This window comes from Hetaerina americana, unplaced genomic scaffold, assembly GCF_022747635.1.
Source record: "Hetaerina americana unplaced genomic scaffold, ioHetAmer1.1.p SCAF_2, whole genome shotgun sequence".
In the NCBI taxonomy this organism is placed as follows: domain Eukaryota; kingdom Metazoa; phylum Arthropoda; class Insecta; order Odonata; family Calopterygidae; genus Hetaerina; species Hetaerina americana.
Window position 1 is genome coordinate 79706218 of NW_027286763.1, and position 24177 is coordinate 79730394.

A 24177-nucleotide genomic window follows, 5' to 3' on the forward strand; every position below is an offset into this window, starting at 1 on the left:
TTAGGGTTCATGAATAAGTAAATACTCTAGCGCAACACAACATATTCATAAGCTACGTGGTTGCTGTGTGCAAAGATCCGAGAAATCCAGAGGAAACAAACGCTCTACCAAAGTATAACTTAAGGATAGAATACCACACAAGTACAAAGTGGGACACAAATACGCAATGGAAAAAGAGGTGGAATTTCATAGTTTTAAAAATGAATCGCCTCGTCACAAATTAATCATCGGACATCGAGGTATTCGGATTCGAATCCGGGTTAAGGCGAATGGTTTTTTAACACTGTGAGCTTCCTACATTTTCGGAGCACATCAGCGGATGACTCCTTTAGAAGCAACTGCCACGGCATTTCCCTCTGTGCTTTGAATTTTGAAAAGTCAAAAATCCATGTATTTAAACATTTGGCTTTAAACCAGTCGACTAAGTCTCAAAACGCTCGACTACGAACATTTTGTGACGTTGTAAGTTCGGTTATTCGTTGCAACATCTTGTTCCGTTAGAGTCCCTAGATATTCATAATGTAAGAGGACGCATCGGTAGTTTAAATTGGCAAGAGAACTCATTCGGATATCGAATATTCGGGTTCCTATCTATCGATAAGATATAAGACGAATGAATTTTACACTATGAAGTTCCTGTTCTTTTAAACACCTTATTCGTAATCCGTGTCTACGTGAAACCCCCACAACAGTCAGGTTATGATAGAATTGACTTCTAAGGTAAGAGGTAACAATATCCTGCTACGATATTTTTACCAGATATACGTATTTGCCACCTAGGATCACGGTAAGGGACATTCACTGGTCACTATTTTAATATTAACCATGACCAATTGACAACTATGACCGACGCAGATTATCAAGACGATCTGGTGGGAATCGGAGCCTAAACCTTCGGAATAGAATGTGGGTACGCTTACCATCAGATTTCCTCTGCCGGCATTACTGGGAATAATTCCCGTTGAGAAACATCTCCTCAAGGTTTTACCAAATACTTTTATACTGAAAGTCTCATTTACGAGTAAACTTTATAGAATTGTCGGCGTGAGAACCTAAGTCGGCTAAGTGACCGGAGGGTCCAGGTTCAATTCCGCGAGACACCCTGAGTTTCACCACAACGGAAAGGACCCTCTCCCCCCTTGAACGAGTGAATAGCACGCACCTCACCATTCGGTACTAAAGCGAACTCAACCTACAAACCAACTTTTGTGTGGCGTACTGATTGTCTTGTGAAACAGCACTATAAAAATACGCCGAAGTTTCTCTTTCAATATTTACGGTTAAAATTTCAACCGCTGGGGCAAAACTTGACAAAGAGGATGCGGAAAGCAAATTTTAGTTTTGCGGTTATATACGACTGAGACCGAGGTATTTGCTGATTTCCCGTCCGAATTTTTTTTTTGTTTCCAAAATATTGAGCTTGGTCGTACTCTTTTTTCAAGGTGAGTTTCCTATTTTATTTGGCAATAGAAATATTTTCACAATAATCTGTAGATTGTTTCGTAAATTTCTGTGTTCATTTTTTGGTGGAGTACGGTGTTGAATTGGAAGACTATAGTCTAGTTGTTATCACTGAAGATGCCTGAGCTTCTTGGGTGTACTTAGTTGCTAAGTGGTATTTTTCGTAGTGATATGACAGAAGTCTGCAGATGTTGCGCCCTTATAACGTGCTGTGTTAGCCCAGTAGACCAACTCTGACTGCGTTTTTTCGTCGTTTCGACGTGGGTTCAAATCTTCTAGCAAGCTGACCTTTTTCTTTTCTGTCGCTTTTTATTCATAAGGTACTCTTCATAACTACGGCGCAATTAAAGTTGACCTCCGTATTGAACGAGGCAATGTAAGCGTCCCAGCCCTTGTGCCTATAATCGAAGGACTCTAGTGGATAAAATAAAATGTAGTAATTACATGGACAAATATAATACTTTCACTGTGAAATCAATTATCAAAATAAAAAAATAATCAAAGGGGTATTTGAAGCTGTAGAAAAATAAAATTATTTTGAAAAAAATACTAAGTTTCCCTGTTAATACGTATGTAGTTTTGTCTGCACAGTGATTTTCCCCATGCATTACCTCTGACTATGAACGTTTGATATCGATCAATGGAATCCTATTTTGATCTGCAGAAATAAAAAATTGTGCACATTAAATTTCCATATCATTCATGTATGAATTTGTATGCAAAAAGCGATTTGACCCAAATACTTTAGAAGAGTAGAGGTCGACATCGAAGCGTCTTTTCAAGGAAACTGTGTAATTGTAGGTAATATTTTTCTTCAACAACGAACTATTAATAGATGTCAATGACAAGAACTACGTCCACTATAAAAATACGTACATGACAATGTCGCCTGGCTAATTTCCTACGCTTGCAGTGAAAGTTAATGGTGTCCCTCTCCTTCATAAAAGAAAAATAGCTCCGAGATCAATGCAACCTCACACGGTTTTTTCTCTTGCTATAGATACTTTATTTGGTTACAGAGAAAGAGGAAGGAGTGAAGAGCTCGATAGACTTTCCCGATCCATTTGTCCGGAATTTTCAGAGTATTTTTGTGACTATGGACATTTTTAAAAATTAATAAAATCTATATATCCATTTCCATATCGTAGTGACAACCAGACGGCTGATTTGATGGGTTAGGATAAAGCTCACCTAATACTGAGTCCGATGCGGCGTGTGAAATCAACACATAAGGGCAGCGGTGACCAGTGCTCTAGCAGCAGTGCGCTTTCCCAGGAAGAACTGGTACACGAAAAATGACATGGTTTGGGTGAACATGCCGGTGCCCATGGTCATCAGGAATCAAACCCGATGAAATCCTCTACCCACTAATTTACCCACCTTGATATTAGGTAAAGTTCTGGATGATAAACGTATTTTAATTTAAAATTATCTTTGGCTGAAATCTTGGTAAATCGGGAACCAAGTCATCCATATAACTTTCGTGTAACACATCCGCTATCTAAATGTTTAGCCACGAAGGAGTGGAACTACAAAATTGCCAGGTAATCGTAAAACATGCGCTAAGTTGCAACTTACCAATTGAATTACTAAACTCCAACCTCCACCTAAATTCCAATTAAAAAAACCGAAATAAAAATGTATTGCTGATAGTACGCAAAATATTTAGGGTATCGTCACTGATAGAGTCCTACTTTCGGTAAATCCAGTCGGAGAGTCGATAACTTTTATAGTAACTTGACTCTTTTGGGAACCTTTAGTGAATTCGAGTACTGATGACTATTATGCGGTAGAACTAGACCGTTACGATTATGAATTTTTAATACTATCGGGGGATTCTTATTTAAGTGACACCAATTCATATATCACGTCCGGTGTGGAGGGAAGTGGCGGAATTATTGAGTCAAATGTTCTTCGCTACGTATTTATGCGGAGGTAATTTCTAGGTGCGTCTAATGTATGCTCGGAAAACGTTGAGGAGTCGGGACGAAACGAGCTAGACAACAAAGAAAGGATTTAGATGAGGAGTGGCCTTCGCACGATTCATACTTTCTGAGCTTTCACATGCACGATAAACTATTGTGTCCTCTCCTTAACAGATTTAACGACCCTGACTCTGCATTTTTAGGACTCGTAGAATTCTGGGACAAAGCAACGATGATGACAACTCACGCGCAAGGCCCATGCGTTGATGTCTCCGCGTCGGATGGGGCACACTGGGACCAAACGCATTCCTGGCCGCACTCTATTCCTGCGTTTCCTTATGTAGATAGAACAAATGTTAACATAGCATGCCAATGGTATAACGTTTATCACTGTTGATGATTTTTCAAAAATTAAAGGCTATTTATTGTGATTTGTATAATGGGATTAAAGGATATTTTGTATTTCATTAGTTAAGGCTTAGGAATACAGTAGTGTTTAGCCTCAGGGTCGATCCAAAGCCCATCCTAACCCGGTAAACTACTGCTAAAAAGATAAAGGGTAAAGGACGCTCTACGGTTTCTATTTTATTCCCCAGAAAATAAAATGTTCGTCAATAAAGATCACACATATGTACACAGTAGTATCCACAACGAAACGGATCAAAAGTGTGGATAATTTTAAAATTATCCTCAGAACCTTTGTTTGACGAGGATGCTTTACGATATAAGTGCGACTAGCTTTTATCTCCTAAAGGGAGGCATACCAGCCATATAATATAGAATAGCACACCTATAAACATTTCAAGTCCAGCAGGGTGAGAAAATACATATTTTGTGTACTTTCGTCACAGGTGAGGAATATCAAATTTTAACCCCTCGAAAATTCTTATACATGCCCAAACTTCGGGTTTTCATATTCATTTAGAAGAACGAAAGAATATTCTCACTTCCAAAATGAACATCCTTGTAACGAACCCGCAAAGTAATGCCAATCATAGAACAGCTTCGAAAATTTAATTTTATTGAACAGCCAGATCTTCATTTCAGATCCCATCCGTGCAGCAATCTGTTCACCAGCGTCGAGATGTCAGCCCGATGACGCGCTCTTCATCACAGACATGCCTAGGAGAGAATGGGCTACCCTCTCGGCGACCCCATTCTCCTCGCCTAGTTTCCCGCCCGCATTCTCTGATTAAATGCCATCTCATTATTCCCGTCAGCCCACACTCCTCCGACCGAGAAAGCTGTGCACCCGGGCAGTCTCCAAGAAGCATAGGGTGTAATATACGCTTGACGTCGTAAGCCATAAGGCACCCTCATCCTTCGAGGTGGAATCCACAGTGAAGCCTACACCAAAAGCACAAAAATTTCCGAAGCGGAATATTAAGTTGAGAAAATAGTCCCTTTCGGATATCTCATTGAGAGACCTTGTAATTGTTGGCAGCATCAGGATTAAGTAAATATGAGTTATTCATTTGCATTAATCATTACATCAGTATTTCCAGGCTGCAGTAAACCAATCCTAGGATTGGTTTACTGCAGCCATTAATTCTAGGCTTATGTTCTTCGCTGGTCCACTTTTCCAATATTCCAAATCTCGGAACCATAGAGCGCCATGCTCCACACGAGAGTCTTGACGAATTGCTTCCTTGTTGTACAGCCTTAGGTTCTTTGAACATAGTAATTGCCTCTTCTTTATGAATGCGTTCTTAGCTTGGGCTATTCCTTGCTTGATGTCGATCAAACTTCTTCCATCCCATTTTATGCTGCTGCCTAGTTAGATGAAGGATTCCATTCGCTCTAGTTTCACCCCTCGAATTTTGATTCATGCATTCAGTTTCTCTCTTCCACACACAAGAATTTTAGTTTTCTTCTTGTTGATGTTCATATTATATTCCTCGAGTACTGGATCCATAGCAGTTAGAGTTGCTTACAGGTCCTCTCGCGTTTCCGCACTACTGAGATGTCATCTGCAAACCGGAGCATGTTGATTTCTTCTCAATTTACCTTGACTCCTTTGATACCCAAATCTTGTGTTTCTTTTATTGCCTCTTCCAGGTATACGTTGCATATTGCTGGCGAGAGGTTACATCCTTGCCTTACTCCTTTCTTTATTTTGGCTTACATTTTTCTTCCATTTGTCGTTTGCATTGTTGTAACCTGATTCTTGTAGAGGTTATGGATTATTCTTCTGTCGTTGTAGTCCACTCCAAGCGCTTCAAGTATCTAAAACATCTTGCTCCATTCGACGTTGTCGAAGACCTTCTCCAAGTCTATGAATGCCACATATAATGGCTTATTTACATGTCTCATTTTTTCGGGCAGAACTCTCAAGCTGAGAGTTCTGCCCGAATTGGTTTTCTGAAGGATTTCATTCTATCATTCCTTCTATTCTTCGAGTAATTATCCAAGAAACGATTTTTGATGCTTGAGTCGCCATACACAATGTTCTGTGTTCTTCGCATTTATCTATTTTCGGTATTGCAATCATTGTGCTTTTCTCGAAGTCTTCTAGTATATTTCCGCTGTCGTAGCCATCTTGGATTATTCCATAGAGAACATCTTTCGCTTTGATCCCGAGTGCCTTGATTATATCTCCGTTTATTTTGTCAACTCCAGGTGCCATGTTGTTTCTCAGGCCTGCCGCGGCTCTCTCGAATTCGCTTCTTAATATCTGCGGACCGCGCTCGTCTTTACCGACCATGCTTTTATCTTTGATCAAGCCATCTTCTAGTGGTTTGGGAGCTTGATACAATACTTCAATGTATTCTTTCCGTCTATTCCCAATGTCGTCATCACCATTAGCATTTTCCAATTAGCGGCTCGGATATTTTTCGATTTTGTTTTTCTATCCTCGAATTGCCTCTTCACCAGTTTATAAGCCATCTCGCTATTTCCCTTTTTCATGTTTTCATTTATTTCCTCGCCACAGCTTTCTATCCATTCTTCTTTGCCTTCTTGCACTCTCGTATGACCTAGTTTTGCAACTGTTTATAGAGGTTTCTTTCACTCTCATTTCTTGGATTCTTGTATTTTTCTTCTTTTATCTATGAGACCTCATATTTGAGCTGTCATCCACAGCTTCTTAGATATTTCCGCCTTAATTAAAAGGAACTCGTCTGCAGCTTTGATAATGATATTCAACATTTCTTTCCATCGACCGTCAGCGCTGGTATTTTCGTTATTTCCTTCTACTTCCCTTTCGATGGCCGTGGTGAATTTTTCTCTTACGCTCTTTTCTTCCAGTATCTTTGTGTTCCATCTTGGTTGTTGTGTTGCTTTCTTCATCTTCTTGTATCGCAGTCCCGCTGTCCATGATCACCAGGTTGTGATCGCTATTAATATCTGCGCCGTGGTAGCTCTCACCCTTCTTAACTTGGTTCTTGTATCTCCTCCTGACCAGGATGTAGTCAATTCGATATCGTGCTTTGTCCCCTGGCATCTTCCATCTGTATCTTCTTCTCGGATGTTGATCGAAGATGGTATAAACCACTGCCATGTTTTTCTCGTAGCAGAATAATAATAAATAATCATTTCTAAAGAAAAAATTTTTTACACTTAACGACAGGAACTCATTTAAAAACTCACACTTCTTCTCACAAATGCTTCCAGTCTTGAGGTAGGACGATTTGTTAAGTATCCACTTATCGATAGGGATTTATCGCCTACAAGTAGTTATTTCAACACTGTAGACATTAAAATTACCAAATGTTATCCACGTTATTCCACAAGCCGTTGGGCTTGAGTTAGTTGGACCCGAACTACTTCGCTCTCGCTTCTTCTACCAATCTTCGAGAAGATTACCGTGGTTTAGTTGGCTAAACCTGTAGGCGGCGTCGTTTTTCTAATTTTAGCCGGATGGTCTAATATGCAGGCGTAATGTGCTGTATTAATAATTTTCTAAAGTGATAGAAGCATAATTGAATGACAAGTGCATTTCAGAGAGTCTGAACAGCCAAAGACGTCGAAGAGTCTGGCTAGTTTTCTTGATGAATTTCGCAGCTTCCGTCCTCATTTCTTCAAAGTCCCATGACCCAGTAACACCAACGTCCTCGCAATGGGGTAGGTTGGCATTCGAGAAAAAGGATGATTTTGATAAACGGTGGTGTACTTGAAAAGAAACCCACATTGGCACGGTATTGGTCGAGTCTACAGTGAAGGTGTTTGGTTGAAACTGGCACTTCTGGAGGAGCTTATTTAAAAGGGACCCGAATCCGGACTCATTAAATATTAAAGGAATTTCGGGGAATAAGCCTGAATTTTTAATTTTACACGTATACGCATTATTTCCAGATTTACAGGTATGTTCATTTTTATCTTGTCATTGTTTGTTAGGTTTACCTCAGTGAGTTAATGTTCCTTGCTATCTAAATCGGCATTGTAGAAACATTCCGTCTCACTGGAAATTTGATAGACGATCTGTATCAAGAGATTACATTTTTCCACAATTATGAAAGTTTGTAAGAGATCGATGTAAGCGAATGCATTTTGGTCTTCCACCAAAAGCATATCCTATAGGTCAGGTTATTAATGATGGCCAAACAGATCAATGTTCGAATGAGAATCTTCAGGCCTTCAAGCGCCGAAACCTGTTGAATATTCAAAAAAATTGTGAACTGAATATACGAAAAAAGCTACCGAAGAAACGCTGAAACCCTAGAAAGACAGAAAGTTGTTAAGGTTGCAGAATTTTGTAACAGAATTGTCCTTGACCTGAAAGGAATTACCCCAATCCGATCGAGATGGCTTCCTCTTGTCTTAGATTAAATGGTTATCATTTTCGCCTGATCGCAAAGAAATAAACACAGTTAGTGAAAGAGTTAACGGTTACGAAGTATCTGCACAGTGGCATTTAAATGATGCTCTTTCTTATCTCGATTGGGGTCACATAGGAAGCGATGGAGATTATTCTCGTGGGCTCCGAAGCAGCTGTTCAGTTGGTGGCCTCGAATGTATTTTCTCTTCCTTCTCAACTAAAATTTATGAAAATCTCGTGACTAAAGGTGGATGGAAAACGAGATGAAAATACTCCATCACAGTTTGATAACTGTATGGCGTTTTTTTTCAAATATTTTACTTATTTTATTACGCGGAAAATGGATCGAATTCTAATTCTGAGAACGTGTATGTGATGCTATTGACAACTATTTAAGATTCCGTCAGCGACTGGGCTCGAATATTATGTAATTACGCACACAATTATTGGCAGAAGATTAATATCAAGTTAACGACCGCTGTATTTTTATCAATACTTGAGTAAATTATTCAAATCGTGCACTTCATTCTTTTTGATATAATGATAAGTTTTCGCCATATTAAAATATATTTTTCGAGTTGAATTTATACTGAAAACGGACGTATAACGCTATCCCAATTTTCAATAAAATATTTGCAGGAAAATATAATTTTTTTCTCAAAAATGTGTCATGAAAACGGAGGGAGATATCGAAGGAGGATTTTAAATCATGCCAGAATAATCAACAAAATGGACATTTGACCCAAGAGTACCGTGAGTTTTATCGTATTGAGAAAATAACATTTTGATTTCAACGTCAGGGTTTAAGGACCAATCAAAGTAAAATGGATAGACTGAGTAACAATGGAGGACGTATTTAAAAAGAGCGGGGGAAGAGACAATCGTATGGAGGATAATTAGAAGAGGAAGAAGGAGATCTATTGGGACACATCTAAAGGAACAATAGTTTCCTTAAGACCATAATCGATGGAGGGATGAGAATTATTGAGGAAATCCAAGGATGAGTTATGAGAGGCAGGCTATGCAAAACGCCAGCCCATGAAGAAGACACGAAAAAATGAAATGACAGTTTTATAAGATTACTTGACTAGATTACTTAGTGTGCTGTTGCAAAACCATTCCTCGGATTACCAACTCATGATGACGATCAGGATTTGGTGTGCGGATTGAGATCGGAAAAATATATTGTCGGCAATCGGGTCAAAGCACATTTCTCCTTTCTATTATACGAATATCAGCCAAGGCTGAGGGAAAAGGAACATTTCACGACACCTCCATCGGAATTCCCGCTCAAAAATATCTTCTTATTGAACTCCGTCTTGGAAAGCAGTGAAGAAAAACCACGAAAAAGGGAACTTTTAGAGGCATTCGCGTAAAAAAGAGACTTTTATTGACCGGTACGGAAAGAAAAGGCCGTGTGCTAGAAAAAATAAGTCTCTTCGAGGTTTGGATTGTGCTTGTGCTTACAGGGGTGCACTCTATGGGCACATTACTGATTTCCCGGGCACGATTGGCTCAATAAATCGCCTCTAGCACTGTAGCGAGTGATGGGGCAACGAAGTCTTTCCTTCGCGTTGACAAAGGAACGGCGGAAGCCGCCGTTTCAGAACGACAGAGATACATACATATATAAGTGTGGGCACCTATGTTTTTTCTTACTTGGCGAGGACTCCTTAGCTCCCTCCCCGAATGAGGCCGGCCTTTGTGTTCTTTTCCCGAACGCAACCCGGCTACAGGCACGCGATTTCTCATGTCCGTTAATCGGATTGGAGTCTAGTCGTCTCAACTGGGGCGACTAGGGCGGCCAACTGGGCATTGGCAAATCGAACGCATGGTAAGGCACGGGTTCGGAAAAATCCCTGTCGCATGCTCAAGGATATAAATATTGCACGGCACGATGAATAATCACATGCGAAATTATCCACTTAAAAATACACACCGTGGATGGAAGTCGAAGGTCAGTTCGTATGATTTCGTGGGCAATATTATTCGCATGGAATTGGAGCATGTGCTGTTTTCCACGATTAAAATTCCGCGTAGGTGTGGCTGATTCTGGGTCCATGTCTGGGAAAGATTCATAAGCAGATACGACAATAATTGTATTGATGATTATTTACGGTGTTTTGCGTCCTCTATAGCGAATTGCTAAGCAATGCATGACTCAGTGTTCGCTCCGGCATATTTTTTAACTTAATTTTCCTAGGGATTCCTTGCTCTTAAGCTTTTTAAACTACCGCGTGCGTGCGTACGTATACTTTTATTTCTGAGAGGGTATTCTATTTTATAAGGATTTTATTTCTTCATAGCTTTCTCGATAAACTCGAAATGCCTTAAATTTTATTTTTAATTTCAAGTTGCCGGCAGCGCACTCGAAAGACGGAAGAACTTTCGCATGCCCTGTAATCGATAGCGTACCTCAAAATTGCCCGGTAGGAAGTTGGGCTATTTTAGATTTTGCCTTTAGATTATCACTTTATTTTCACTGGAGTAACATAATTTACCCCAGAGAATCTTCTATTCCCAATGGACAAAACCAATGGGACATTATAATACATAGAAGTATGTGTGTGAAATTCAATCTTCAGTGGTTCTGAGTTTTATATGAAAAACTATGTCGGTAATAAAGTCAAGGAGAAAAGGGATTTTTATTCTGTCAGCAGTGGTAAGGTCACCCGAGGTATTATTTGAAATACGAGACACCAAGCCTTCAATCTAAGCGCATAAAATTATGAAGAAATCGAAGAGAGGCAGGCACGTGGTAGAAAAGTTGTCCTCAAGGATTCTCAAGGAATGATAATACTTGGGCACGAACCTCAATGGTATCAGATGATGACAATTGCTAAACTCTCAAGAGGTGATAAGATGTGGGCACGAACCCTTTGAGCAAGGAATTGAATGAGATTGAGCGAATGCTGAATTTTGTAAAATTAAAGCTAAGATAAAAGACGAAAGCAGAAACTGACATTGACTACTTTCAAGAGATTTTTCAAGCTTTGTTAATTTGGTTGACTTACCCATGTACAATTCTGGCGAAAGTTTGAGAAATGAGTGAAGTGATTATATTGACCAATCATATTAAAGCAAAATGGCATTGAACTCTGTGTAATGATATAAGAAATAAAATATTTCATGCTTCTGAAATCGTTCTCAGTCAATTACCTCGTTGACGGAATCCCTATGACAGAGAACTATTTCTCGTCTTTGTAACGGTTCCCCAGCAACGATTTATGAAGTTTTTCGATGATAAGTACTTGTCAAGGTCAATAACCCAGTATAAACGGATAATTTTGCATTTTTGAGACAATGAACAGCACCATAATGAAATAAAACTGCTTTCTCAAAACGTCAATTCGGCATTTTAGTAGCTTGAAGGGAGGAAGGAAGTACACAGAGATGAACAGGGACTTGTTGTAGCGTAGGATGATGTATTGTATTTTGTTAGGAGATAGTTATTTGGTAGTTGTGTTCATCCAAAACCTACCTTAACCGGTAGATTACGTTTAAAAAAATCGGTTGAGGTGGGTTTAAAATGGACACTGGTAGCTAATGCAATATTCCGTCTCCTGAAGAATTTACCACTTCAAATCTCTATTCAAACAAAAAAACTTTTTTAATCGCTCTAGATATGTCTCCAAGTCTATATAATTTCTTAAATCCTAAATATCGGTCAAAATTATTAAAATTTTCCACTCTTTACCTCGCTCAACAAACTTTCTCTCTTACTACCTTGATCAAAAAGTTCCCGGAATAACCACCGTGTGGCGCTCCCATCGTTCCGATTTGAGTTCTGTTTTTTTTGTTAAATTTTTACATCTGTTGTTGATATTCCCTTTAAATCTTAGTGTCATAACTTGACATTTGCAAAAGTTACGTAGCCAAGAGTACATCTATCTCTGTGTGTGTTGGCGATTTTTTACAATTTCAGAAATGGATTTAAATTTGCAACAACGAACTTGTATTAAATTTTGCGTAAAAAACGGATTTAGTGGCGCACGGACGTTGGAAATGTTGGAAAAGTGTTTCGGCAACGATTCTCTAAAAAAAACGGTCGTTTACCAGTGGCACGAGCGGTTCAGAAGTGGTCGTGAGTCAATCGAAGATGATGAACGCAGTGGCAGACCATCGACATCGAAAGTCGGTGAAAAAATTGTTAAAGTAAAAGAAATGTTGGTCAATAACCGCAAATTAACCATCAGAGAAATAGCGGAGGACTTGAACATTGCCTATGGATCCGCCCAAGACATTGTGGTTAATGATTTGGGTTTCCGTCGTGTAGCAGCAAAGTTGGTGCCAAAAGACCTCAATTTCATGCAAAAAAGAGACCGTGTTGACGTCGCAAAAGACATGATTTGCGAGGCTGAATCCGATCCCACATTCATCAAAAGGATCATTACTGGAGACGAGACGTGGGTTTATGAGTACGACACGCAATCCAGACATCAGGCAAGTGAATGGCGTTCACCAAATGAGCCGAGACCAAAAAAACCACGTCGTTTTCAGTCAAAAAAGAAGGCAATGCTGACGGTTTTCATGGATTACAACGGTGTAGTGCATCATGAATTTTTGCCAGAAGGCCAGACAGTAAACAAAGAGTATTATTTGGGCGTTATGAGACGTTTGCGTGAAGCAATTCGCCGAAAGAGAACAGAAATGTGGGCAGAAAACTCGTGGATTTTGCACCATGATAACGCACCGTCGCACAGTGCTATCATTATTCGTAATTTTTTGACGAAAAATGCAACAAATACCATCCAACAGCCACCGAATTCACCTGATTTGGCTCCCTGTGACTTCTTTCTGTTCAATCGAGTTAAAAAACCATTACGGGGAACGCGTTTTAGCAGCCGAGAGGAAGTAATGGAAAAATCGCAGGAAGCACTGATGGACATACCGAAAACCGAATATAAAAAATGTTTCGAGGATTGGATCAAGCGCTGGCATAAGTGTGTTGCAGTCGATGGGGATTACTTTGAAGGGGACAATATAGATTTAGATGAATAAACTTGTATTTTTAATTTTCTGAATAAATTCCGGGAAATTTTTGATCAAGGTAGTATATCACATTACCCCTTGTTCTCATACTTAATATGACTGGAATCCTGTACATATTAGAAAAAGCGAAGCACATTCAACTCGCAAATGAGGAACATTCTCTTGCCTAATGGTGTTTAACATATAAGACGTTCAATCGCCCACCGAGCTCCTCACCCTCCCGCACTTCACGTTGAATCATGAGGAGAGACCATTGAAGCCAAGAATAGCCTGGGAAAAATCAGCGGAAAAAACGGCGAAGAAAACCAACTACCAGAAACAAATTTCAAAGGATTCACCTCGACACTGATTAGATTCGAACTCCATTGTGGCATGATCAACAAAGAGATGACGAGAGATGAGTAGATTTATCTCTGGGAGCCCAAGCACCACAATGGCGTTTCCCTTTTCTCCCGTTTCCGTTGCATAACAAATAGTGTTCTGGTGAGCGGGCTTTTTTATAAAAAAAATAACGAAAATGACCTAAAATATTTCGCGTATGGCCAACAGTCGGTATCGGAGAACTTTCCAGGCATTCCGAAATCAAATGGAAGGCGGCTACAAGAAAATTGTGTTGTTCGCTGCCCTATATCCTATTCGCGTATGTTTTTCATAAGGTGAATGGCGTAACGATGGATTTCTTTTGTCAAAGCGGAATGCTGATTAAATTTCGGCGTGCGGTATAATGGGGAAATCGAGACAAGTGATGGCGGGAGCGAGCAAACAATTGTTGGGTGGCCTGAGAAGAATAATGTGTGCACCTATAAAAGTATTAAAAAAAAATTCATTCCTATCTGAATCTAAAAAATTCACCCGCAAATAAATTTCTCTTCGACCGTAATTTTGTGATATCGCGTACTCCCATTTCCGAATTCATTCAGTCGGTAGCCTCATTGCAGAACACAAAACAGAGCTCGTCACGGTTGCTCATGAATACGAGAGAAAGTCGTTGTTGGATGCTGTCACATCGGCGGACAAATTGCATTATTCTCCTAAAGCGGCAAACTGCTCGACTCTTTTGTCAGTGAAAGAAGAAACCTTCGCACTTCGGTGCCGAGCGCAATCGGTACAAATTTTGGCGTCCTTTTTTGGGATTGAGAAACTACTTTAAAAAAACTCCCACTTTCAAATCCCTGGAAAAAATCGCAAAGAACATATTATCGTTGAAGATAGACAACAAAATATAAACTTAAGATTCATTTTGATCCCGGTCACATCGTTGAGTCTTCCCTGCAGTGAATAATTAAGTCTGATGGTGTCGAGAGAGGTATTAATTTGAATGAATACTTTTTTTACTACGGCGTTACGATTATATCCCTATCAAACCCGTCATAGGGTAAATAAATCAGAAGAATAGGCGGTCCAGACTTGAAAGAGCTAGGTCTCAGTAGCTGTAGGAAAGTGTAACGAGGGTGATTGAGATGGTGCGGGGGCTAACGTACTGGCTTCCCACCCAGAGGGCCCGGGTTCAAATCCTGGCGGTGTTGAATATTTTTCAGGGGTATCTCGATCCCTACTTGAAGTGCTTTGTGGAGGGCACTTAGAGTGAGTACGCCGTCCGTCGGATGGGACGTTAAGCTGCGGACCCCTTGGTGTCTTTTGTAAAGAGTAGGCTAATGCCGACGCCGGGTTTCTCTCCACCCTTCATCCTTTCCTGTCCATCCCCTATGGCGCAAATGACCTCAGCTGTCGGTCGTCTCCCCTAAAAACTACTACTACCAACGTGTAATGAAAGTGCAAACAGAGAGGTATTACTCTGTTTTAGTTAGCGTTGAGTTCTATCGAGGAAGATATGATTACGGAGGTTCAACGAGGATGTGCTTTATGACTCCCAACTCTTCTTGGTATATGTTAACGACTGGAATTCCTATGTTTGACGCAACCTTAGGATTGTTTACAGATAAATAAGGAAATCGGCAGATTACGGGATATTCTATAGCGCTTCAGACCGGTTATCGGGGTGCTGTGAGGAAATGGGGTTAGAATGAAATATAAGAAAATGCACAGAAAATGGAAACTTTGGATGGATTAAATGGATTGGATGGATGGAACATGGATTAAAACTTTGGAAAGATACATTTTTGAGAATTTTCCATATCTATTACCAACATTAATCCCTCAATTATTTACTTTTCATTAAAATAATTACTACTTCGAGAGTACTAATCGCATAGTCATACAAGTCATCTTGTATGATTGAGGAAACAACAAAATCTGACGATAAGAAAAATGCCTCGGGAAGTCACTGATTCACCATGAAAATTTGTGTTTTATTTAACCAAGTCATTATTTTAACTTCAATAATTCCTTAACTCATTTGAATCCTCTGGCCGTTAAATCCATCAATGCACACCCTGGTACTGTTCCACAGAATTCACTTAAGGAAAGCAAGTGTTTGAGATAGGTGTGAAGAGATGAGACGGATACTTTGCGAAAACATTAGTAAATATTTTGAGCCCGTCGGAAAGGTTTTCAATATCCCATCGGCGGTGCCGCATGAGTGAAAGCAGTACTCGACAGCGATGGGTGCTTAGGTACTCCCAAGGTTGCATCCCTACCTTGGACCGATTTCTATATAGGGTGCCTCCCACGAGCACAACCTTGTCAACGCCATCAGTTTATAACTTGCAATAAAAAAAGTATTGGATGGGATTTCTCACCCGTTAAGTTCTCGCTCAGGAACACTAGTTAAGACGGCCGTATTTCACTAAACTCGCTCCCATGGAAACGATGATGACGCCCATTCAACTTTTTCAGAACGCGATAAGTCATTGAAAATATGCCGTACCGTCATATTTTACGCGGATTTATTTTCACTGGGTTCCCCACGCTTATCGCGGTTGAGTTAATCGAATGCCCTCACCAAAACTCGGCTGCCCTTTGCTCTTTGACTGCTAGTGGTGATACTGAATGAAGCAATGTTCCGGAAGCAAAAACATTTTTATAAAAATATTAAATTCAGTTCAGTCTTGCTATGGACGATGGAATGAATATCATTGAACTCCAGGGGGTTAGAAAGATGTGGAATTGGAGGTCTAGTGGAGGAATAATGTAGTTACGAAGAAATCAATCCCATTCCGAAGTCAGTTGAAAATTGTCCTTCAGCGCGAAAAAAATTAATTCTGGGCGCCCATTTATTTGTTTCACGGTTTAAAATCAATTTCGGGACAAGATTATTTCCCCATAATCCGATTTTGCCGGCCTCACGCGTACAAATCTTCACCTGTGTCATCAAATTGGCGATGTGTTCGTTAGAATTCTCACCCTAGTTATTAAAATGGAGACGTGATCGAAACAATCCTCGACTAGGTCATCAAAACGACGACAACCCAACCTTCCCCCCCCCCCCCCCAAAATAAACAGTCATATTTGAACAACGTAACGAAATCTATTTTGAAGAACTCTTTTATCTTTGAACTCTGATTAATTTCGGACATTGCCCGCTGAGGATCGTGACTCGATGAATTCGACGAAAAACAATTGGCCGGCCCGCGGATCATGCAGGAAATATCAAATGCAACGAGAAGCTTCCAGTAATTCCAAAAGAAATTTCAAAAGAATACATTTAATCAAATTTAGCCAATTATATTGAATTTTAATTGTATAATTTTAGTTTTTGGATGACACAAGACCCTCTTTTCACCTTGTCCGACTTCAAAATCGATTCATTAACACGAGGAAACAATTCAAGGAACCCCTGTGGAGCCAAATTTAATAAACATCGTTTCGTCAAGCAGGAAGCGGGTAAACAATAGAACGAAAAATTTAATGAAAGTGTCACTTTGGGTTGGACAGATCTTGCCCCGACTAAGCGTCGAGCTTGTCATAAAAATCGAAAACATGCTATAGAGAAAAGTTATCTCTTGATTGAAAATTCACTATGAACGAAGATTAAGCGTCATACTAATATTGTATAAGGCGGGTAAGGCGCTACTGGGAGTAAAAAGAATACATGCATTTCTCAACGGTAATACATATGGTCAAACCGTAGGATTTAACTTTGACTTAATGAGAATAATTATATAAAGTAATGATACATTATACCTGTACCGTAGTGGCGTTTTAGCAGTTAATAAGAAAAAGGAATACCTGTTTCCAATATGCCCATTCCAGTCAATTTACTTAAACTTCTTGGTGGAGATGTGGGGATTCCTATTTCTCTCCAATAATTCGTGACCAAAACAGCATAATCAAGCGAGACAATTCGAATTTTTCGAGGATAAAATGATACCGAATGCCAGCAGTTACAAATCACCATAATGTAACCTGAAACCCCCCTGCCACACGCCTTCGTGGAGGGTTTTAGGGTAGGATGCATTTAAATCAAACGATCGACCGTCCACCTCTTAAATAGTGGATGTCTCGACGCCTCGTTGCTATGAATCGGCCGTCTCGCCAATTCCCATGTCAATCCAATTCTCATCCAATCAGGCTCCGTCTCATGAACTCTAGCGGATATCAGTTACTGGGATAGGAGACCGACTGCTGAGATCATTTGGGCCATTAGGGATAGGTGGAGGGAATTGGGCAAAGCTATGATTTTAAAAGAATGGAGGAGAAGGGAGGAGGGAAGTTTGCGTCGCCATTAGCCTACTCTTAATGAAAGGCGCCAAGAGGTCATCGAATTTAACGTCCAATTTGACTGACTCATTACTGCACTTTAATTGATTTTCGCATGGTCCCCAGGTTGGGATTGGGATACCTTTTAAACATTCTATTACACTGACGGGATTCAAAAACGGGCTCTCGGTATGGAAAGCCAGCAGACAAGAAAGGGCCTCATGCCATTTTCTCTCCACTCCCCTCCTGGCCTGGGGACCCCAGGGCTGACATTACACGGATTCAAATTGGGCAGGACGTTTGCCGGCCGCTTACTGCGAACTGTGGAGTGGGGCGCTCTTACCCTGAAGTTCCCGATCCTGTCGGCGACCAGTCCGGCGAGCGGCGGCATGAGGACGGCGATGAACGGGGAGAGGGCGTTCATGGCGGCGGCTTCCTGCACACCGATGCCCAGCTCTTTCATGTGGATCGTCAGGAAAGGATAGAGAACGAAGAGGGCTGCGGGCGAGGAAGAAGCGGTGACCCATCAGAGAAAAATGCCACGTCCAACTCCACACTTAACCATAAATCACACCTCAACATCCTTGGGTGTTTGTAATTGCCTTAAATGTAATATGCAGAGGTTAGGTGGAAATAGGGACTGTAAAGTCTCAATCTCGCCCCAATGAAGTCGTTAAATTAATATACATCGAGGAGCAAAGTGTATCCAAGCTCAGTATGGGACGCAAAACCCCGGAGAGAACAATAAATCACGCAGAGAAACCGAAAAGGTGCGATAATTATTAAAGAGCTCAGTGAAAATATGATAAAAAAGCTCAGTAACCCAAAAAAACAATGTTTGAAGAATATAAATGCAACCTGGCATAAATTCCACTTACGAGAACATCACATTCATCCAAATGAACATTTTAATGATTGTTGTCCCTTTAAGATTCCTTGTCCAACCTTCTATCTTGCACCTTGCGACAGTTCGCAGGGTGCAAGATATTCGCTGTTATACCTTGAACTGTGATTTAGTTGATAGTGGACTAAAAGAGGGAAGAAATAGTGTTCAAGAGTGAACTGATCTTGGCGACAATATTTATCTCCTAACATCCGGGTGGACTGGCTACGTCGAAGAGGTGTGAAGACCCCTTAATCTTACCAGTAAGCCACCTTGCCTGAACTGTGCTCTTTGGTTTTGATGGGACCTCAATTTCATTCCGTTTCTCTATTAACCCCCAACATGCGTAGATCGTTTACGTAACTTTTTCAAAGAGTCATATTTGAAATTAATCCAATTTCTTAACTGACGCCTGACTCGACTGATCCCAAATGGTCACCTCAAATTCCAAATAAGGAATTACAAAGAAGAAATGACTTACTTTCTCATTACATTCTCCTACAAGAAGTCTGATGACGATGAAAAAAATGAAGCATTTTGCCTCAATATTTTACCAACTGTCACATTAAGTGGAAATTCTGATATGGCACAGTGAGGTGAGCGATATGGTTCTCCTCTAAATAGTTTGTCTTGGTCAGCATTGACTTAATAAAAATTTCACAAGTTTGGTCTACTTCACTTTCAACAAATGCCCACGGGAAAGTTTTAATTTCGCAACGTCTAAAAATTCGAAATATTATCATTGGATGGTAACCGTGATTTCAAAATATATTGAAGCTGTGCGTAATCAAAGATGACTTTGCACATTGTGGGAATGAAATTTGTGCAAAGGATTGGAAAATAATCCATTTGAAATCAGCACACTTTCACTTTATCGACGGATGAGGTCAAGTCGCTCCATAAATCTACACGGACTGAAACCAGCGTCTATACGGCCATGCCGAGTTCGGGATTCGAACCCGTGCCCTTCAGCTGCTACGGTACTCACCAAGGGGCCTAAATAGTAATGGTATCTAATATGGCTATTTCATAAGTTTATGGAAATTATATTTGTAAATTACGTCATTATCTAAATAGGTCATGTCTTGAAAATATGTCAACGTTGAAACTGTGTATTCGACAATATGTAATCGTGTATAAAATTAATTTTTTTAAATTCATAAAGATCACATGGCATATCTCGACAATGTCCCTTAATCCCTTTTTATAGGCAATAAGGCATTCACTTTGCCGCAGGAAATCACAAATTTGAGATGAAAGAGAGTATTCCGGTTACGTCTAACTGTATGTAACTGATGGATAACTTCACCTCCATAATCTGCATGATTCCGTTAACATGTCTTTTGAAAATTTTTGGAACATTTATTAATTGAAGTGAACGATGCGAGCCACTATTTACTGCTGGTTTTATAAATGTCAGTAAAATAATGCATGCGAGTAACCTAAAATTGTAATCGAGTAATAAAAAACAATATATTCTAACAACCTCAAACCAATCATTTCTCCTCTATAACTGGTGTCCAACTTTTGAGTCTTCAATTGCTGTCGATTAATTGAAGTAATTTTTAATGTTACGCAATCCATAGGCAGTTTGGAACGTGTAAGGAACTACCATGACAAGTCCAAGTTATGAACAGGCAAAAGTCAGAAATAGCCATTAAAATCGATTAAATTGAAAAAAAAACAATTATAATTCGAAACAAGGCTGACGTAAATTCCTCTCAACAGTTTTTTTATATGCGTCTGTATTTTATCCAATCGGCATGTTTGATTAATTAAGATTATAATATTTGAGATAGCATATAACACATTGACTTTAGAATTATATTACTTTTCCCAAGAAATATATTATTTTTGTCACGTCACTTTTAGTTTTAAATCGCCCTTAATGAGATATAAACAAACTCCGTGCATAATTTCATCGGATGTCCGTCTGCGTGTCTATTATTTGCACGTATTAGCACCCACCTTTAACTTTTACGGAAGGAAAAGAGGCAATTTATTCTTCTATGATTTTGGCACTTAGGAGCTCTTATTGCTCAAATTTGACGCCGTTATAAGATATTAACTAACTACTAACTATTTTGATCCTTTGTTATTTCTCAAAAGCAAAAGGAAACAAATATTAAGGTCCAAGTCCTTGCGCGTACGCACCCGGAAACGGATTTGTGAATTATTTCCAACAAAGGAAAATCTGAGGAAAACCAACCTCGCGTAGTGTTTCAAATCGTGAGATTCAATTAGAAGTTCGAATTAACAATCAAGCACAGTTTAATTCACCGTTTTCCGTGCAGGGAACATGGGCTTGACGGTGTCAATTTTTATAGTTTTTTTTGTAGTTGCTAATTCCTACACATTCCTCAAATCTCGTCCAGCGTGTTTTTCGTTTGCCAAAATACTCGTCACGAAAGGTCAGGCAGTTAGTTGCCTTAGGCAATGATTTCTCCTAATGTCCCTCTTCCCAAACCCTCTTGAAAGTTTTAAAATTTTCCGTACTCTCATGTTTTCTAAACATTGCCCCGTTTGACCTGTGCGTGTAGCGTCCACATAATGGGGGCACTAGGTACCAAAAACAAAACAGTTGTCGCAGACGTGTTTTGCTTTCTCCTCTCTTACTCTTCGTTAAGAGGTTCGCGTCGTTCTCGCGTGACAATGGACGAAATTTCTCCGCCCGACTGGGTCGAGTTCTTCCGAGTCTTATTGCCGTGCACGCGATCGGAACTTGTACGTAGATTTCCCCGACCCATTGAAAGAAATTGGTTCAGGTTTTTTTAATTCGTTAATTCAACCCGTGATTAATTTACTGTTCCGCATTTTGGGCAATGAGAGGCGACAGTAAAATGTATCGTTTGGCATGTTCCGACACCATTAAAATTTCAATCGTGTTTCCCCTCGAGTCTTCGATGCTCATTAGAAAGATGACGCAAAAGATTTTAAATCACCGCATGATAGCCCCATGCATTTCTCTTTTTAGTCGAGGACGGTAGAAAGGCAGTGACAAATTACCGACTGGTTTCGATTTAGTCCGTGAACATTTAAAACAATTTTTAAACGACGAAACCTGTTTAAAGGAATTACATTCATCCCGCCAAAGGACTGCCGCAGTTAGACAGACGTCTCTACGCAGTTAAAATTCTTGTAATTTTCAGGGTGCTCGTTTTATTGATGATGCAGTTTTACGTTTACTCTTTTTAATGATGAAAGGCGTGTGAGGAGGATTTGCAGATATAAAAATTTTGGTAATTCCCCGGCGTCTGCGTTAATGCTGTGCCGTTAACTCATTATTTCGAAAGGAATTCATCTTTCAAGGTGGAGAGGTGGCTGATGTACTGTCTTCCTACCCCGAGGGTTCGAATCTCAGTGGTGGCTGAATTTTTCATTGGTATTCGCATTCCTACTTGCGGTGCTATCTGGAGAGGACTAAGAGTACGCCATCCGTCGGATGGAGCGTTATATTGTGGGTCTCTTGGTGGATTTCTAGAAAGAGTAGCCTGCCGTGTTTCTCTCCACCATTCTTCTTATTTCCTGAGTATCCAATCCCTACCAAATTACTTTTTGGAGTTGTCTTTCGTGTACGACTGAATAAAAGTGCATTGGAAAATTTAACATTGAAAGTCAGAGTGGACTTTGCCTCCATTTCTCATTAGCCAATGTTTCTCATAATCTGTTTTAATGTTATGTGGTTTTCATGTAATTAGTGTTCAGAAGGCATGAGGCTTAACGAGACGAAATGATGACGAAATGCACGGAGCAAGTCCCGAGAGGAGGCGGACTGATGGGGATTACTTTGGAAGGAACAGAAGAGAGGAAATATGGAGAGAGAAGATTTAAAGCGATTGACGAAGATAATTTTTGAATGAAAAATTAACTCCAAATGAAATTGATGAGGGAGGAATTTTAAAGCCAGTTAAGTAAGTTGTAACGCCATCCGATAAATGGTATCTTCCACTGTTAGCACACAACGTTTCAAACACGTCTTTCCCACTGTTTTCTTTCCCATCTACTTCCTCACCGGTTTTTGCACTGCCGTCTTCGACTTTGCTATTCCGCCGACAGAGAAACGCACAAAATGAGCAGTTCTAGTCAAAGCGCGGAAAATGTCCCAGTTCACTAATTGAACCATTGTAATATCCCAATGAAAAATTTTGATTTGATAACAAAAATAATAAATCGTATCTCATACACAAAATATCATACCGAAATATCGATAGTTTGTATGGATACCTATTCACCCCGACTGACATTACCTCATCCCGCCGAACTGAGTAGCCGGGTGAGTAGTACGCTCATCTACTAACCAAGAGGCCGCGGGTTGGAGTCCTCGTTCAGGCTTGGGTCTTTGGTAACGTAAATGGTTAAATGTATGAGAGGAACTGCTCATCCTAATTTCGCCCTTAACGAAGACGCGCACGCTTCACGGTGCACTGTGTATCCTATCCTAGACGTGGGGCACAGGGAACGGCATGCTGAGTATCATGGCAGTTCATTCAGTGGGATACTTGTCTGTTTAGAATACCAAAAACGGTCCCGGGATATTACTGGTCTTACTATTGGTTTCCCGCGTGGAATTATTGCGCAAATTTACCAAAACTGACCGGTAGAGTACCCTGTTTGTTTGCAGGGAAACAAAAACGGTACTCTACTCAGGGTGTGCGTGGCAAAGGCCGGTGACCTTGTATAACCCCTACCTTTCATCACTGCTTAAAGTTAACGAGAAGTTCGGAGGTTCTAATTCATGAATAGATTGCTGGAATGAACATTGATCGAATGATATTGACCCAGACAGAGAAGGATGGGTTATGGGGAATATTGAGAGAAGGTTTGACAGATTCCGACTCAAGTAAAAGAAGAATAATATTAAGTGGCTTGAATGATTATGGTGGGTTTCGACGGGATGCCGCAGGTATAGCTGGTCATAAGCGAATGAGAGAGGAGAAAACTCAGGCGTGTGAATGGAAAAAGGAACATTTGTCTGGGCTGAATGGTTTAAACATAAATCTATGAACTTTCATACACGAAAATGGGATTATTATAAGAGCTTCATTGATTTTGCTGTGACTATGAAGAGAGATGGGGAGCGTTGGTGAAGGACACGAGGGCAGTATTGAATTTAGGAGTGACCACGAGTCGGTAATTTATAGTGAACCTGGTAAAATAGTATCCATATGGCATAATAGCGTCCTTATGTACCTACTGTCTCCTCTCTGCAATCTCATAAGATTAGATTTTCTATATGTATCAAAATTACCGATCGAATTTCTGTGCCGAGGTCATACCATAAACATATTCGGTGGCGTGTAGGTATTGACTACATATATTGTCGACATTGAGCATTGACCATCTCATCGTACCACCTTATAGCCACTTTGCAATATCATAAGATGGATCGTTCACTCTTTTCACTAAACATGCATAAAGAATACCACCATCTTTTTTAATAAGTTAATATCGTAAATATCTTCGTTTTCGGATAAGTTTCGAGTATATTGTCGGCATTGAGAATCGATTATCTCATCTTGTTCGCCATATCGACGTCATATCTCGCCTACTGCATTGCGACG

At 40.1% G+C, this 24177-nt stretch overlaps 1 protein-coding gene across 1 annotated transcript in view; it reads right to left on the reverse strand.

Moving 5' to 3' along the window:
* The window catches only part of LOC139688025 (major facilitator superfamily domain-containing protein 6-like), a 131253-nt gene that overhangs the window by 32039 nt on the left and 75037 nt on the right, over positions 1–24177 (reverse strand). The window contains exon 3 of the mRNA XM_071585428.1: positions 18077–18231. Within this exon, the coding sequence (XP_071441529.1) occupies positions 18077–18231 (155 nt within the window). The remainder of the gene's footprint in view (positions 1–18076; positions 18232–24177) is intronic.